This window comes from Phocoena phocoena, chromosome 16 (genome assembly GCF_963924675.1).
Source record: "Phocoena phocoena chromosome 16, mPhoPho1.1, whole genome shotgun sequence".
NCBI classification, from domain to species: Eukaryota; Metazoa; Chordata; class Mammalia; order Artiodactyla; family Phocoenidae; genus Phocoena; species Phocoena phocoena.
In genome coordinates this window covers 19,260,220-19,275,886 of record NC_089234.1, presented here as the reverse complement: position 1 = coordinate 19,275,886, position 15,667 = coordinate 19,260,220, and the positions used below count along the sequence as shown (strand labels likewise).

The following is a 15,667-nucleotide window of genomic DNA, read 5'->3' as shown; positions in this document are numbered from 1 at the left end:
AATGGCTTATAAATTAGAGTAAAAATACCTAGCAAGATGACAGGCTCTGAAAGCATACTGTTGCTTTTGTTATTAGCTGGTATATTTTTAAACATTAAAAATGTTCCCTAGACATCATTCTTGAAAAAAATGTAATTGCTTTGAGGTGTTTGGCTTCAGAATATTGATGGTAGTAGCAACTATTTCACTATTTTTTAAGGTTAAAGCTAAAACCCTATGAGAATGATCTACAATTTTAGAGGAACAGTGAGAATCTTATAAGCCATTTTAGTGGTTAGCTTTTTCTTCTTTTAAATCTACGAATTATCTGTGAAGTTTTGGGGAGGAGAAATTGAGTCATAAATGTGATGTGTGAATGAAGCAAGACACAAAAGAATGCATGTAAGTATGGTTCCCTTTACACTACCTGAACAAAATAAGCTTAGATGATATAACTAGAAGTGCAAGGAAGTAGTGACCACAAAAGTTATATTGGGTTGGCCAAGAAGTTCGTTTGGGTTTTTCCTAACAGGTTATGGAAAAACCCGAATGAACTTTTAATAGTGTCATCCCCAGCAGGTAACCATTGAAGGTAACCACTATGATTAGGAAAGGGTTACACTCATGGCTTCTGGGTGTCAGTAGTGTTTTGTTTCATGTCCTGCATGGTGGTTATATTGGTGTTTGCTTCATAATTTTTAATTTAAGCTTAACATATTATTGCATTTTTCTGTATGTAGGATGTATTTCTTTTTTTTTTTTCTTTGCGGTATGCGGGCCTCCACTGCTGTGGCCTCTCCCGTTGCGGAGCATAGGCTCTGGACACGCAGGCTCAGCGGCCATGGCTCACGGGCCTAGCCGCTCCGCGGCATGTGGGATCTTCCCAGACCAGGGCACGAACCCGTGTCCCCTGCATCGGCAGGCGGACTCTCAACCACTGCGCCACCAGGGAAGCCCGTATTTCTTAATTTAAAAATTCTAAAAATTCTGTTGCCAGTCGAGAGAAAAAAGGGAGAATAAATTTTATCTGAAAAATGTTTTTTCTGAATATCTAACTTAGGTTATATATCTGTAGATAGAGAGAGATAAAATAAAATGAAAATATTTTGAGGAAATACTACTAGTTTACATTTGGCCATTCTATGTGACAGAGGCTATCCTAAGTGTTTCACATATATAACTTGCCTAGACTTAACAACTTTGTCAGGAAGGTACTGTTGTTATTGCAGTTTTATAGATGAAGTGACTATTACATAGAGAAGTTAAGCAACTTGTCCAGAGCACACATCTGAACAGCAGAACTGGGATTTGAACTTGAGCAGTCTGAAAACCTGGATGATTTACATGAGCACAATTTCCAGTATATTTCAGTAGAATGATTTTTCTACCTTTTTCATTATAAAAACCAACATTTTTGAAATATAAAGGTATTTTGTTTGTATTTCAGGAAGATGTAATTCATGATTCTGCTAACACATTTTAATTAACTGTGTTTTGATCTCTTTGCTTGCTTGCAAAATATTCATTTTTAGGATGCTATTCCTATGATAAGTAAATTGAGGTACAATCCCAGATTTGACAAAGCTTTCAAACATGTGTTTGGAAAAACACTTATTTGTCGTAGTATGGAAGTTTCAACCCAGTTGGCCCGTGCTTTCACTATGGACTGCATTACCCTGGAAGGTTTGTAATAATAATTTTTAGCTTTGAACACATAAATTCCATTTTAGTTTTAAGAGTGTTTGAAAATTCATGTCCATTCTCATTTTTAAAATAGTTGGTTTATTCAAGTCAGAATGTAAAAAGGGCCAACCTCTTTATATTTAGTTGATGTCTCTTAAGTATAATCATTTGATGTATAGTAGAGTTTCTTAACCTTTTTTGCACCATGGACTTCCTTTGGTTCTTTGGTGAAGCCTCTGGACCTGTTCTCAAAATGTTATATTTTTATATTTTATTCATTTATTTTTGGCCTCATTTGGGTCTTCGTTGCTGCGCACAGGCTTTCTGTAGTTGCTGTGAGCGGGGGCTACTCTGCGTTGCAGTGCACGTGCTTCTCATTGTGGTGGCTTCTCGTGTTGTGGAGCACGGGCTCTAGGCCCACAGGCTTCAGTAGTTGTGGCTCGCGGGCTTAGTTGCTCCGTGGCATGTGGGATCTTCCTGGACCAGGGCTCAAAGCCGTGTCCCCTGCATTGGCAGGCAGATTCTTAACAACTGCACCTCAAGGGAGTCCTCAAATTTTCTTAGTTGTCCAAAAATATTTTTCTATCCAGGATCCAATCAAGGATGCATTCGATGCCTTTTCTTTAGATTCTTTCAGTTTCAGTATAGGACAGGTCTCCCGTTTTCCTCCCACCCCAAGAAATTCACTTTCTCAAAGAAAGTCTTGTGTTCTGGATTATCTTACTGCTTTCTCTTCATTAGGTTTAGGTTAAGCATTCTTGGCATGAGTGATGTGTACTTCTTATTGCACTACACAATGTGTCCCACTGTTACTGATGCCAGATTTGACCACTAACAAATCTTGGTTGTAAAGATGCCTTATCCCCTTTGTAATTAATAAGTGATATGTGGGATTATCCTTTAAGAATACATGAATATCAGGTTCCCCCAAACTTCTTCACCAGTGGTTTAGCATCCTTTGGTGACCCTTGCTTGACTCAAGTTAATACATTGGGGGTTTCTAAATGGTGGTTCTAAAATTCTGTGATTGCTTCTATATTTATTAGCTGTCACTCTTCTGTAAAGAGCCCCATCCTTTTTTCTTTTTTATGTATTGCTATGATTCATGGACTTCTTTTTTTAATTCAGTGTATTATCACATTGCCATCATCATTTTTGATTTTCAGATTTTCCCAGTTGTGGCTAGTGGGAATTTCAAGCTAGGTTCTGTGTCCTGTTGACATGTTCCTATTAGTCTTTAACACTTCTTTCCTTTCTGGCGGATGTTCAGGCTCACCTAGAAGGTATATTTTTTTAAATGCAAATGTTAATATTGTAAAGCAAAATTTTTTCCAGAGTGACTTAAACTCTTAACTTTTACATTCTTATTAAATGAGTAAAGCCTTTAGATTAGTCATTTGATTATTAATCAATTTATTATTGAATAAAGAAGTTGTTATACAGAATTACTAATTTTCTTATATTTTGTTTATAGGTGACCAAGTTAGTCATCGGGGTGCTTTAACTGGAGGCTATTATGATACAAGGAAGTCTAGACTTGAATTACAAAAAGATGTTAGAAAAGCAGAAGAAGAACTAGGTGAGCTTGAAGCAAAGCTCAATGAAAATCTGCGCAGAAATATTGAAAATATCTTTTTGTCTTGTGTTGCTGTAGAGAAATAACTGTTTTGGTTGGGAATATAGAATCTTTTGCATGTTAGATGTATTTTCTCATATGCCGTGGGGAAAAGTATCTCATGTGTTTGACTTTTATTTAAGCACAGGAGCTTATGTAGTATGTCTTTAAATTCTGAAGACAGGGAAAACTAAAAACTATTTTAACATCCTTTGCTTAGCTGTTAAATAGCTAGTAGCAATAAATCTACTTCTGAGAGAAAAGAACCTGAGGAATACAAAAATTTAAGGTTATGGAGGGAACTGAGGAGTATTTGTCAGACAGTTTTATAGGAGGAAAACCAGGATAGTATTTCAGTGGAAGAAGGGTGGACAGTATCAGGAATGCCACATACTACATAGAAGTTAAATACATAAAGGTTGAAAAATGTCCATTAGAGGTTATTATCTTGAGGCTCAGATTTAGTATTAGTGGAGGAAATGGCCATCAAAATGCAAGTCTTAGTAACCATAGTTCTCTTAGTTCTTTCAAATAAAAATGGTGTTCTGTGAAGGGTGACTAGTTCGATTCACAACCGTGAGACACTTGTGCACGTGCATCTTCTTAAAGCACCCATGGTATAAGGTAGAAGTGCTTTACGTGTATTTTGCATTGTGTCACACAATATTAAATACAGGTACTCAAGCAGCAAAAATAATTATTTTTACTGCTTCATTAGGATATCCTTTATTGGAACTGGCATTTTTTAAAATGTGAGTTTATAGCTTTTCTGTCATCAGTTGCAAGCAAAAGCACAAAGAAAAAGGTAAACAAACATCTTAGTTTTAACTTTGCAGGGGTCTGCATAGCATACTTTTGAGAACTGCCCAAATTTGGCAAGACGTGAGCACGAAGCATGGGGAAATACTAATAAAAAAGGTTTACAGTAGGCACCAACTACTTTCCTGTATTTGATAATCCAGCTAGATGGAGTTATTCTTTTACATCAGGCAAGGCCTCCTCTTCATATCTGACTCCCTTATATAGTGCTGTAAGCATAATAGATTATATAGTAAATATTTGTTAAATGAAAATATATATATGTATTATATTTCATTTAGCTTCCTTTAGGGCTTCCCAGGATTGTATTTATTAGTTATTTTTTTGTATAGCAATTAGTAAAACAGTATGTGTGTTATTTTGAGAGAGAAGTGGGGTGAAATGTTTTAAGCTTCTTTTATGACTGAACACAGTGTAGTATTTAATTCAGCGTTGTTATGGTCCATAAATTTGTGGAAATAGCTTTATTTACGGATAAAGAAAAGGAAGGGGGATACACAATGTCTTGTTAACAGGCACCAAAGAGAATTTTCCTTAGCCTTGTATATGGATTAATAATGAAATTGATCAGCTGATGAACCAAATGCAGCAGATAGAGACTCAGCAAAGGAAATTTAAAGCATCTCGAGATAGCATATTATCAGAAATGAAGATGTTAAAAGAGAAGAGGCAGCAGTCAGAGAAAACCTTTATGCCCAAGGTTCGTTAAGTATGCTTTTTTTAATAGATTTGTTTTAATTATAAAGATTTGGGGTGGACCATATATTATACAAGTTATATAACATATACATTCTGTTTCATTTTCATTTAGGCCCATACTTTTGGGAATCTACATGTATCTTTATCACACTTTTACCCATGAGTACCCAGAGTCTCCTTTTGTAGGCCTCATTCAGACTTTCCAGCTTCATTAAACAAATAGGCATTTTGAGCTGTGGCATAATAGCACTGCCTGATAGTAGTCAGCCAGTATCCATTTTTGTCTATAAAGTACTATTTATGGATTTATTTGATTGCATTCTGTCCAGATTGTGCTAAAATGAGTAGAAAGTAAACTATTACTGCTATTACAAATGATAATACACATTGGTGTCATAAACATGAAGTAGTTTTGACAAAAAACTATTCATTTTGTACATCAATAGTACTAAAACAACAAAGTTTAGAATATATATATATACACCCACAATTATACCACCCTAACATTCTAGCAACTTCTTTTTATAGTTTGACCATGGAATATGTGTTACACCCTGCAAATACTGCATCATAAATATTTTTCTTTTTGCTACATAATTCTAATTATCAAATATAATGGATATCTAATATTTAATTGAGTTAATATGATTACTTAGCTCACTTTAATATCAAATTTAGATAGTTGCCAATTTTTCACTATCGTAAGTGATACACTGACTGGTACGTTTATTAATAAATGGATAATCTGTCGTATAGCAACGTAGCTTACAAAGTTTGGAGGCAAGTTTGCATGCTATGGAGTCCACCAGAGAATCGCTGAAAGCAGAACTTGGAACTGATTTGCTTTCTCAACTTAGTCTGGAAGATCAGAAGAGAGTAGATGCACTGAATGATGAAATTCGTCAACTTCAGCAGGCAAGTAGAGTTGACAGGAAAAAAATTTTTTGTTGACAATTGGCTGTTGTGAAAAGTGTCTTTCTGGCCAATAAAGGAATGTGAAAGAGATTATTGAGAAAATATAAGACTTATTAGACTTCTAATATCCATTAAAGTAAATGAGGTTTTAATAAGTTTTTCCAAACCATATGTTAGGATTGTGTAAGAAATCTTTATTTTCTTTCATCTTACTTAATGCCCATTTGTCATTGGTAAGATGGAGCTTGTTAGCTTTGCTGTATTTATTGACCTGACCACCTTTACATATTTAATAATATTGTCTTGATTAAACATTTTAACAACATTTGATTTTTAAATACAGAGATGTAAGCAATTAATACTAAGTTCAAAAAACGAAAAGCAGGAAAAGAAAAATATTTTTGGTAGCATGTCTTATAAAAAGAACCAGGCACAGAAACAGCATTCTGAATAGATAAGAGGGAAAATGAAGAAAATATAGGGCTTTTTTTTTTTTTTTAATTTAGGGCTTTTTGGAAAGGTGTAAAATTATTTCAGCTCATTTGAACAAAAATAATGGAGAAAACAACAGATTGATAGCATTCCTGTATGTGAAATGTGCATGGCTGTGTAGACAAAGAATTTTGTTTTTTCTTCTAGGAAAACAGACAGTTGCTAAATGAAAGAATTAAGTTAGAAGGTATTATTACTCGAGTAGAGACTTACCTCAACGAGAATTTAAGAAAGCGCTTGGACCAAGTAGAACAGGTATGTTCTTTTTCTAGGGTTCCTTGACAAGCATAACCTTTTGATAATGCTTATATGAGAGACTCTGATTTAGAGTATGGGCTCTGGGGACAGAAAGCCTAGCAGTCTGACCACCTGCCCTGGCTTGGAGTTCTAGCACTGCCACCTAGTGTACAGTACTGGGCAAGTCATTTAATATTTCTAAGCTCCAGTTTCCTCTTGTGTAAAATAAGCATAGCAGTAGTACCCGTTTTGTATGATTATCTAGCACATTCTAGGTAGTAAATATTAGTTATGAATATTTTCTCATCAGTAGTCAGATGCTAAGAAGTTTTCTAGTAATTTTTTCCCCTTTAATGGATACATTAAGTATTTACAATTATTTTAAATATGTTTTTTGGTTTTCTTAAGTGTTTATTCAGACATATCAACAGCTATATAAACAGCAGTTATAACATTTTAAAACTAACAAAATTCATATTTTTGTGGTTTAATGTTCTTAAGTTCCTTTTGTGTTATAGGAACTCAATGAACTGAGAGAGACAGAAGGGGGTACTGTTCTCACTGCTACAACCTCAGAACTTGAAGCCATCAATAAAAGAGTAAAAGATACCATGGCACGATCAGAAGGTGAATTTTTATTTAGTAAAAATATTTTTGGTATTTAGTTAAATTTAGCTTATTGGTTTTATAGGATTGTTTACTACAAAATGAAATATCCAAATAGGCAAAAGCATGTACCAATATTTTTATGTGTTTTCCATCATCATAAACAGTTTATAGTGAACAGAGTTTAGGGTGTTGATTATAAATAATAACCTTTGTTTTGTTGAAATGTTTGTGACAATTTTATGAGAGACCATAACATTACTAGTTTCATTGACAAAAGTACGAAACAGCTGAATCAAGTTTCTTATCACTAGTTGCTGAGAAGAAAACTATTTTAGGTTTTTAATAAACATTAAATGTAAACTGTATACCTTGACTCATGTACACTCCCAATTTTGTTCTGAAGTTTTTCATAAGTTTTCACAGTAAAATTTAAACCAAAAAAAGAAAAAAAATTTAAACCTATTTATTTTGATAGATTTGACCTTGAAAATCTTTGGTCAGCTAACACTCTGGCTTTAAAACAGGTGTTTTGGGGAAATCCCTGGCGGTCCAGTGGTTAGGACTCTATGCTTTCACTGCTGAGGGCCTGGGTTCAATCCCTGGTCATGGAACTAAGATTCCTCAAGCCACGCAGCTTGGTCAAAACAATAATAAAATAGGTGTTATGGCCTAATTTGGTTTTCCCCCCATTTTAGATTTGGACAATTCCATTGATAAAACAGAAGCTGGAATTAAGGAGTTGCAGAAAAGTATGGAGCGCTGGAAAAATATGGAAAAAGAACACATGGATGCTATAAATCATGACACTAAAGAACTAGAAAAGATGACAAATCGACAAGGCATGCTACTGAAGAAGAAAGAAGAGTGTATGAAGAAAATTCGAGAACTTGGATCACTTCCCCAGGAAGCATTTGAAAAATACCAAACGCTGAGCCTCAAACAGGTAAATCAAATTGGTTTTAAATTTGAAATCTCATTGCAAATTTCCCTGTATGTGGATTTATTTATACATTTTTTCCCTCTTTATAGTTGTTTCGAAAACTTGAACAATGCAACACAGAATTGAAGAAGTACAGCCATGTTAACAAAAAAGCTTTAGATCAGTTTGTAAATTTCTCTGAGCAGAAAGAAAAGTTAATAAAGCGGCAAGAAGAGTTGGATAGGGGGTACAAATCAATCATGGAACTGATGAATGTACTTGAACTTCGAAAATATGAAGCTATTCAGTTGACTTTCAAACAGGTACGTTTCTATTTGTAGTAAATACACAAGCTAAAGTCTTCAGGTATTATTCAGTCTATTATTCAATTTGTAAAGATTTTAAAACTTTTTTTCCACTGATAATTGGATCTGAAACATGCAAACAAATCCAGTATATAGGTTGCAAATATAGTAACTGGAATGTTTTATACAGCTCTTAAAGGGGATCCAATCTGTTATTCTTGTTCTTAAGATTAAAAAAATAAAACTATTTTTGATTGCTTTTAAATTTTATCTTTTTTTAAAAAAATACATATTCCAGTTGACACCCTATCTATCTATCTATCTGTTTATTTTAAGGTATCCAAAAACTTCAGTGAAGTATTCCAAAAGTTGGTACCTGGTGGCAAAGCTACTTTGGTGATGAAGAAAGGAGATGTGGAAGGCAGTCAGTCTCAGGATGAAGGAGAAGGGAGTGGTGAAAGTGAGAGGGGCTCTGGGTCACAAAGCAGTGTTCCATCAGTTGACCAGTTCACTGGAGTTGGAATTAGGGTAAAATACCTTTACATTCAATTTTCCCCAGAGCATTATCATAGTAGAATTTGTAGACTATTTTGCGAATCTAAATTGGTACATTTTTACCCCTTTGAGATATAACTCATTAAATATTTTCTTAGGTGTCATTTACAGGAAAACAAGGTGAAATGAGAGAAATGCAACAGCTTTCAGGTGGACAGAAATCCTTGGTAGCTCTTGCTCTGATTTTTGCCATTCAGAAATGTGACCCAGCTCCTTTTTACTTGTTTGATGAGATTGACCAGGCTCTGGATGCTCAGCACAGAAAGGCTGTGTCAGGTACAGTTTTGGTTTCATAGTAACTTGCTAGAAATGATAGCTTACCTCTTTTTTTTTTTTTTAACTTTTTTTTTCCGTTCATCCCCACTCCACTAAATTCCCTCACTTTCTTTTTTTTAAAATGTATTTATTTATTTTTGGCTGCATTGGGTCTTTGTTGCTGCGCTCAGGCTTTCTTTAGTTGTGGCGAGCGGGGGCTACTCTTCGTTGCAGTACGTGGGCTTATCATTGAGGTGGGTTTGTTGCGGAGCATGAGCTCTAGGCCCGCAGGCTTCAGTAGTTGTGGCACGTGGGCAGCAGTAGTTGCGGCTCGCAGGCAGCAGTAGTTGTGGCTCGCGGGCTTAGTTGCTCCGTGGCATGTAGGATCTTCCCAGACCAGGGCTCAAATCCATGTCCCCTGCGTTGGCAGGCGTATTCTTAACCACTGTGCCACCAGGGAAGCCCCAATAGCTTACCTCTTTTATAGTATATTTCTTGTTGCCTGAGATATCCAGGGAGCCTGGACAGGGTATTAGTAAATAAAATAATTTCTCTTTGAACAAGTTTTCAAAAATCTAGTATTAGACTGCAAAGTTTAGTGCTGTGAGAAATAGATGTAATAATTGAAAATCCTCCTCCAGTTAAACCTTTATACAAATGTCTCTCCTTTAAACACTTTTTCTCAATGCTTGAATAGTCCCTGTCATAAACAATGTTGATGTGTTTAAATAATCTATATGTGATCTTTAGTAAGTTTATGCAAACAAATCCAGTATACAGGTTGGGGGTGTGGGTAGCAGGAAAAGGTTGCTTTTGGTTTTTTGTGTGAGAAAATTTACTTTGCTCTGACATTATTCCTAATGCTGTGTTAGAAGGTGTTGCTTCTTTATATTCTGTAACTAAGTTATTTGTGTTAAAGATTTATCCCTAGTTTAAGAAACAAGTTGATATTTTTTGTAGATGTATGCATGCAGGCAGTTTTAAGTTTTAGGTAAGAGTAAAAAGATAGTTGCTTTTTAAATTTTCATTTCAACTGAAAAAAGGGTTTTATTAGATTACTATTTCTTTTTACAGATATGATTATGGAACTTGCTGTACATGCTCAATTTATTACAACTACTTTTAGGCCTGAATTGCTTGAGTCAGCTGACAAATTCTATGGTGTAAAGTTCAGAAATAAGGTAATTTTTTTATATTAAGTTTAAGTTCATGTAGTATTCAATCCATTATAGTGTTGAATTCTTGTTTCATGTTACTTAAGTATGAAAGAAAATTTAGAAAGTTATTGAAAAAAACTTAAAATGCCTGTGAAGGTTATCAGTTTTTTTTGTAGCATTCATTGCATTGGTTTTATTTTTATTGGCATTAAGAGACACTATCTTCCTATCTATCTCTTTAGTGCTTATTTAATTCACAGTCTTAAACAGTTACATAAGTTCATTTATATTTGGTTAGACCACACAACTCTTCCTGGTGCTTTCAGCCGTAAGATTCTTTAAATTAGCAAAGTAATAAAAACTGAACAAAAATATGGTTCAAATATTTTTAAACTCATGCATTGAACAAACAGCATTGTAAATAAAGGTTTTATCAGTCAGTGTTTTAGAGTCATTTGACTTGTTATGTAAAATATTTAGGTGATTGGGTGTATTTTTAAAATATTACCCTATACAGGGGAACACTGATATATTTCTTTAAGATTTAACAGATTTTGTTTTTAACATTTATTCTTCAGGTTAGTCATATTGATGTGATCACAGCAGAGATGGCCAAAGACTTTGTAGAAGATGATACCACTCATGGTTAATTGGAAAATACTTCCCATTGGTTTGGAAGATGTGAATAGTAATATGATCCTCATACCCAGGAACTGTAAATTTAAACCTAAATATCTGGTCATTATTAATAGTTTTCAGACTTAGAGCATACATAGCCCTTTTATATTTCTGTCATTGTATTTTATAACATGCTCTGTAATGTTACATTTCTACTTATAGTTTAAGAATTTTTCCCACACAACCTTTTGTAAAGTGTCCTCCTATTTTAAATCTTTTAAAATGTGCTAAATAGTCTTTCCTAATTATTTTATCTGTTATATTGCCTCTTTTTTATAGCTTCAATTAAATAATTGGTTTTATGACTAACTTTGTGTTTTATGTGGCTTTTTATTTATGGTTCTATGATTAGAAACAAATTTTTCTTAAATATCTACCTTTTGTTTTGCTTAAGAAAAGGTCTGCCTTCACCTAAAAGAAGAATTTTTTTTTTTTTTTGCGGTACGCAGGCCTCTCACTGTCGTGGCCTCTCCCGTTGCGGAGCACAGGCTCCGGACACGCAGGCTCAGAGGCCATGGCTCACGGGCCCAGCCACTCCGTGGCATGTGGGATCTTCCCGGACCAGGGCACGAACCCGTGTCCCCTGCATTGGCAGGCAGACTCTCAACCACTGCGCCACAAGGGAAGCCCCTAAAAGAAGACTTTTAAAACACAGTTTAATATTCTGTTGAATTACAGCAGTGATTCCCAATCCTGGCTGCATTTCTAAATCCATAAGGGAGCTTTTAAAAATGTAACATTGCTGGGCTTCCCTGGTGGCGCAGTGGTCGAGAATCTGCCTGCCACTGCAGGGGACATGGGTTCGAGCCCTGGTCTGGGAAGATCCCACATGCCACAGAGCAACTAGGCCCATGAGCCACAACTACTGAGCCTGCGCATCTGGAGTGTGTGCTCCACAACAAGAGAGGTCGCGACAGTGAGAGGCCTGCACACTGCGATGAAGGGGCTTGCTGCAACTAGAGAAAGCCCTCGCACAGAAACGAAGACCCAACACAGCCAATAATTAATCAATTAATTTAAAAAAAAAGTAACATTGCTGAAATCTTTCCCTAGACCACTTGAATCGAAATCTTTAAGGCATAGGGTCTTGTTCATTGTTAATTCTAAAGTTCTGCAAGGTGATTCTGACCCTCAGTGAGGGTTAGAACCCCTGCTTTAACTCAATGTAACAGTCCTTTAAAAAGTATTTTTAATTTAAAACGGCAGTGTGTTCAATAGAAGTTGGGGAGAGTATCCAAGAAATTGAGCTATAACATTTCCTTGTTTTTCTGGATAAATAGTTTGGAAAACCTTGTTATTGAAACATTGGTCCTTTCCCAGATTAGAGCTTTGCTGCTTATTGTGTTTTAAAATTGCTTTATTGAGTTAATTCATACCATAACATTCACCCATCAGAATGGTGCAATTCAGTGCTTTTTAGTTTATTCACAGAATTGTGCAGCTATCTCTACAATCTAATTTCAGAACATTCTGTTACCCCAGAAGTAACACTGTACCCATTAGCAGTCACTCTACATCTCCCTCTCCCCTTATCATTTCTCTGGCAACCACAAATCTAATTTGTGTCTCATACTATGGATTTGCCTATTCTGGACATTTTATATAAATGGAATCATACAGTATGGGACCTTTTGTGCATGTTTTCAGGGTTCATTTATGTTGTAGCACATACCGGGACTTGATTCCTTTTTATTGCTGAATAATACCCCATTGTATGAATATACAATTTGACCCTTGAACAACATGGGTTTGAACTGCTCAGGTTCACTTATACTTGGGTTTTTTTCCGTATAGCACCTGTATTGTCATTTTATTGATCTTTAAGTATGAGGATGAAGATTGTGTTCATAATATGAGGAATCAAAAGATCTAGGGTTTGAGGCCTTATTCTATCCAAACTTTTAGCTTCCTGCCCTTGGGTGAGTAATTTATCAATTCCTTTGATTTTGAGGCAGAGATAACAGTACATGAATTTTCAACCCCAAAGGGGAGTCAGCACCACTAACCTATACGTTGTTCAAGGGTCAACTGTATACCATGGTTTGTTTATCCATTCATTAGTTGGACATTTGGGTTGTTTCTACCTTTTGGCTATTATAAATAATGCTATTTATGAACAAGTTTTTTGTGTGTGAATATGTTTTCATTTTTCTTGGGTATTTACCCTGGATTGGAATTGTTGGGTCATATGGTATGTTTAACATTTTGAGGAACTGCCAGACATTTCCAAAGGCTGCACCGTTTTACATTTCCACCAGTAATATATGAGGGCTATGTTTTTTCCACATCCTCACCAATACTTATTTTTCTGTCTTTTTAGTATAGCCATTCTTATGTGAAGTAGTACCTCATTGTGGTTTAAATTTGCATTTTCCTAATGACTAATGATGTTAAGCATCTTTTTATGTGCTTACTGGTCATTTATGTATTTTCTTCAGTGAGATGTCTATTCATATCTTTTGCCCATATTTAAATTCTGTTACTCGTGTTTTTATTATAGAATCATAGTTTGCATTATTATAGAATACTAATAACAGAAGTTAGAGTTCTTTATTCTGGATGCAAAAGACCCTTGTCAGGTGTGTGACTTGTAAATACCCCAGCCCTTGGATTGTCTTTTTACTTTCTTAATGGTATCTTTTGAAGCATAACATTTAAAAGAAATAAGCTCGTTTGTCCAGATTTCCTCCTAAGGACACCAGTCAGATTGGATTAGGGCCCACTCTCTCCAGCCTTATTGTAACTTGATCACCTCTTTAAAAGGTCCTATCTCCAAAACAGTAGTGATATTTGGAGGTAGTGGGTTTGGGACTTAAACATGTACATTTGGAGGGGGGGTACAATTCAGCCCATAACAGTTACCGTGGTACATTTTTCCCCCAACGAGGGTACATTTCGTTTTTCAACTACAGATTTTGCCAGTTTTTCCACTAATGCCTTTTTTTCTCAGATCCCACAGAGGATACTACATTACTTTTACTTGTCATGTCTCCTCTGGTCTGTGACAGTTTCTTAGTCTGTTTTTCATCCTTGACAGTTTTGAGGACTGCTTTTCAGATGTTTTGTAGAATGTCCCTCAATTTGCCCTTGTCTGCTATTTTTCTCATGGTTAAACTGGAGTTAAATATATAATACTATAGAGGTGAAATGTCCTCATCACATCACATCAGCAGTGCCTGTTGTTAACATGCTTTATCACTGGTGATGTTTACCTCGATCACCTGCCCAAGGTTGTTTGTCAGGTTTCTTCACTATAGGTACTTTTTTCCCCCTTTGACACTCCTTTGGAAGCAAGTCACCAGTACAGTCTATACTGGGTTGAATACTCTTGTGTCCTTGGAAATCTCCCTTATTCTACTAGGTCTTTTTTGTAGATTCTTTGAGATTTTCTACATAATCATGTCATATGCAAATAGAGACAATTTTATTTCTTCCTTCTTAATATATATACCACTTATTTCTTGCTGACTTTTTTTTACCCTCAGAGTTTATAGTTGTTATCTACAAGAGGTTTGGTTTATTAGGAGTCTCCATTGGTGGGAGCCAGAAATCCCTAAAGAGGCACTTCTAAAATGAGGAAGAAGTATTGTGACTTTAAAATGTACATTCACTTTGAGTTTTCATTTTGACCAGCTGAATCTCTGTAGAGTTTAAACGTTCAGTATATTGTTTCTAGTTTTGCCATAATATAACTGATCTTCCCTAACAGAGAATTTGGTATAAGAAATATTCTAAGCCCCCATTCAAAGGGTTATGTAAGCACAGTATCTTTCTGATATTCCTAAAATGTTTCTTAAGCATCTCCCCCAGAATAATCAATATGAGTCACTACCTGTGGAGATTGAAATGGTATATAGTTTATGATCTATAACTTTGCCCTGATATGACCCACCCTCTATAATAAAGAATTTGGCAAGGGATGTTACCTGCATGCCATCATTCTAGAACTTCCTAATAATCTTAAGCATCTCCCCAAGAATATCAGTATAAATGAGACTCCAGTGGATGTGTAACAGTAAGCACCTAGATAATGAAACATAGAATATAAATATAAAACCCATATTCCTTGTTATATCGCAGTCATAAATTTATTGTTTTATTTTTATTTTTGCGCCATGCTGCACAGCTTGTGGGATCTTAGCTCCCCGACCAGGGATTGAACCTGGGCCCCCGGCAGTGGATGTGCAGAGTCCTAAGCACTGGACTGCCAGGAAATTCCCTATAAATTATTAATTCTTAATGAAAATGAATAGAAAAATGTGACAATCCTGGACATACTTGGCTAACCCAGAAACTTAGAGGAAGGAAAGAAATTCACCAAAGGAATTAGCCAGTGATTCATAAATCGAAAAAGTGCTTTTCTGTGGCTGGATAGTCCTGTCCTGATTTTTCCACTTTGAGATTTTGTTAGTATTGTTACCAAGTATTAGTAGATTTTAAGTGTGTATATAATTTTATATCCTGAATGTTTCACTTAGTAATACAATATAAAATATTCCTCTGTTTTACCTCTTCAGAAACAAAATTTTAATGGCCACAAAATTCTGTCAAATAGAAGTAGCCTAATTTACTTAAAATACCTCCTCCTATTGGGTGCTTAGATTGTTTCCTTTTGGCTACAATGCCAAAAACAAACCCCCTTAAACTGAGCATTTTTACACAGAACTGTGGAAATTTAGGATTATTTTCCCAAGATAGAAAGTTGTTTGTATAATTTTTGCACCTTTTTAAAAAATGTAAAATATGGAAT

General features: G+C 35.3%; 1 protein-coding gene across 1 annotated transcript in view; it reads left to right on the top strand.

Annotated features, from left to right (window-relative positions):
- The window catches only part of SMC3 (structural maintenance of chromosomes 3), a 32,076-nt gene extending 21,187 nt beyond the window's left edge, over window positions 1-10,889 (top strand). The window contains exons 18-29 of the mRNA XM_065893756.1: window positions 1,512-1,662; window positions 3,137-3,289; window positions 4,645-4,796; window positions 5,552-5,710; window positions 6,350-6,457; window positions 6,958-7,066; window positions 7,744-7,991; window positions 8,078-8,290; window positions 8,609-8,800; window positions 8,926-9,103; window positions 10,157-10,263; window positions 10,818-10,889. Coding sequence (XP_065749828.1) covers window positions 1,512-1,662; window positions 3,137-3,289; window positions 4,645-4,796; window positions 5,552-5,710; window positions 6,350-6,457; window positions 6,958-7,066; window positions 7,744-7,991; window positions 8,078-8,290; window positions 8,609-8,800; window positions 8,926-9,103; window positions 10,157-10,263; window positions 10,818-10,889 — 1,842 coding nt within the window. The remainder of the gene's footprint in view (window positions 1-1,511; window positions 1,663-3,136; window positions 3,290-4,644; window positions 4,797-5,551; window positions 5,711-6,349; window positions 6,458-6,957; window positions 7,067-7,743; window positions 7,992-8,077; window positions 8,291-8,608; window positions 8,801-8,925; window positions 9,104-10,156; window positions 10,264-10,817) is intronic.
- The last annotated feature ends 4,778 nt before the right edge of the window (window positions 10,890-15,667 follow it).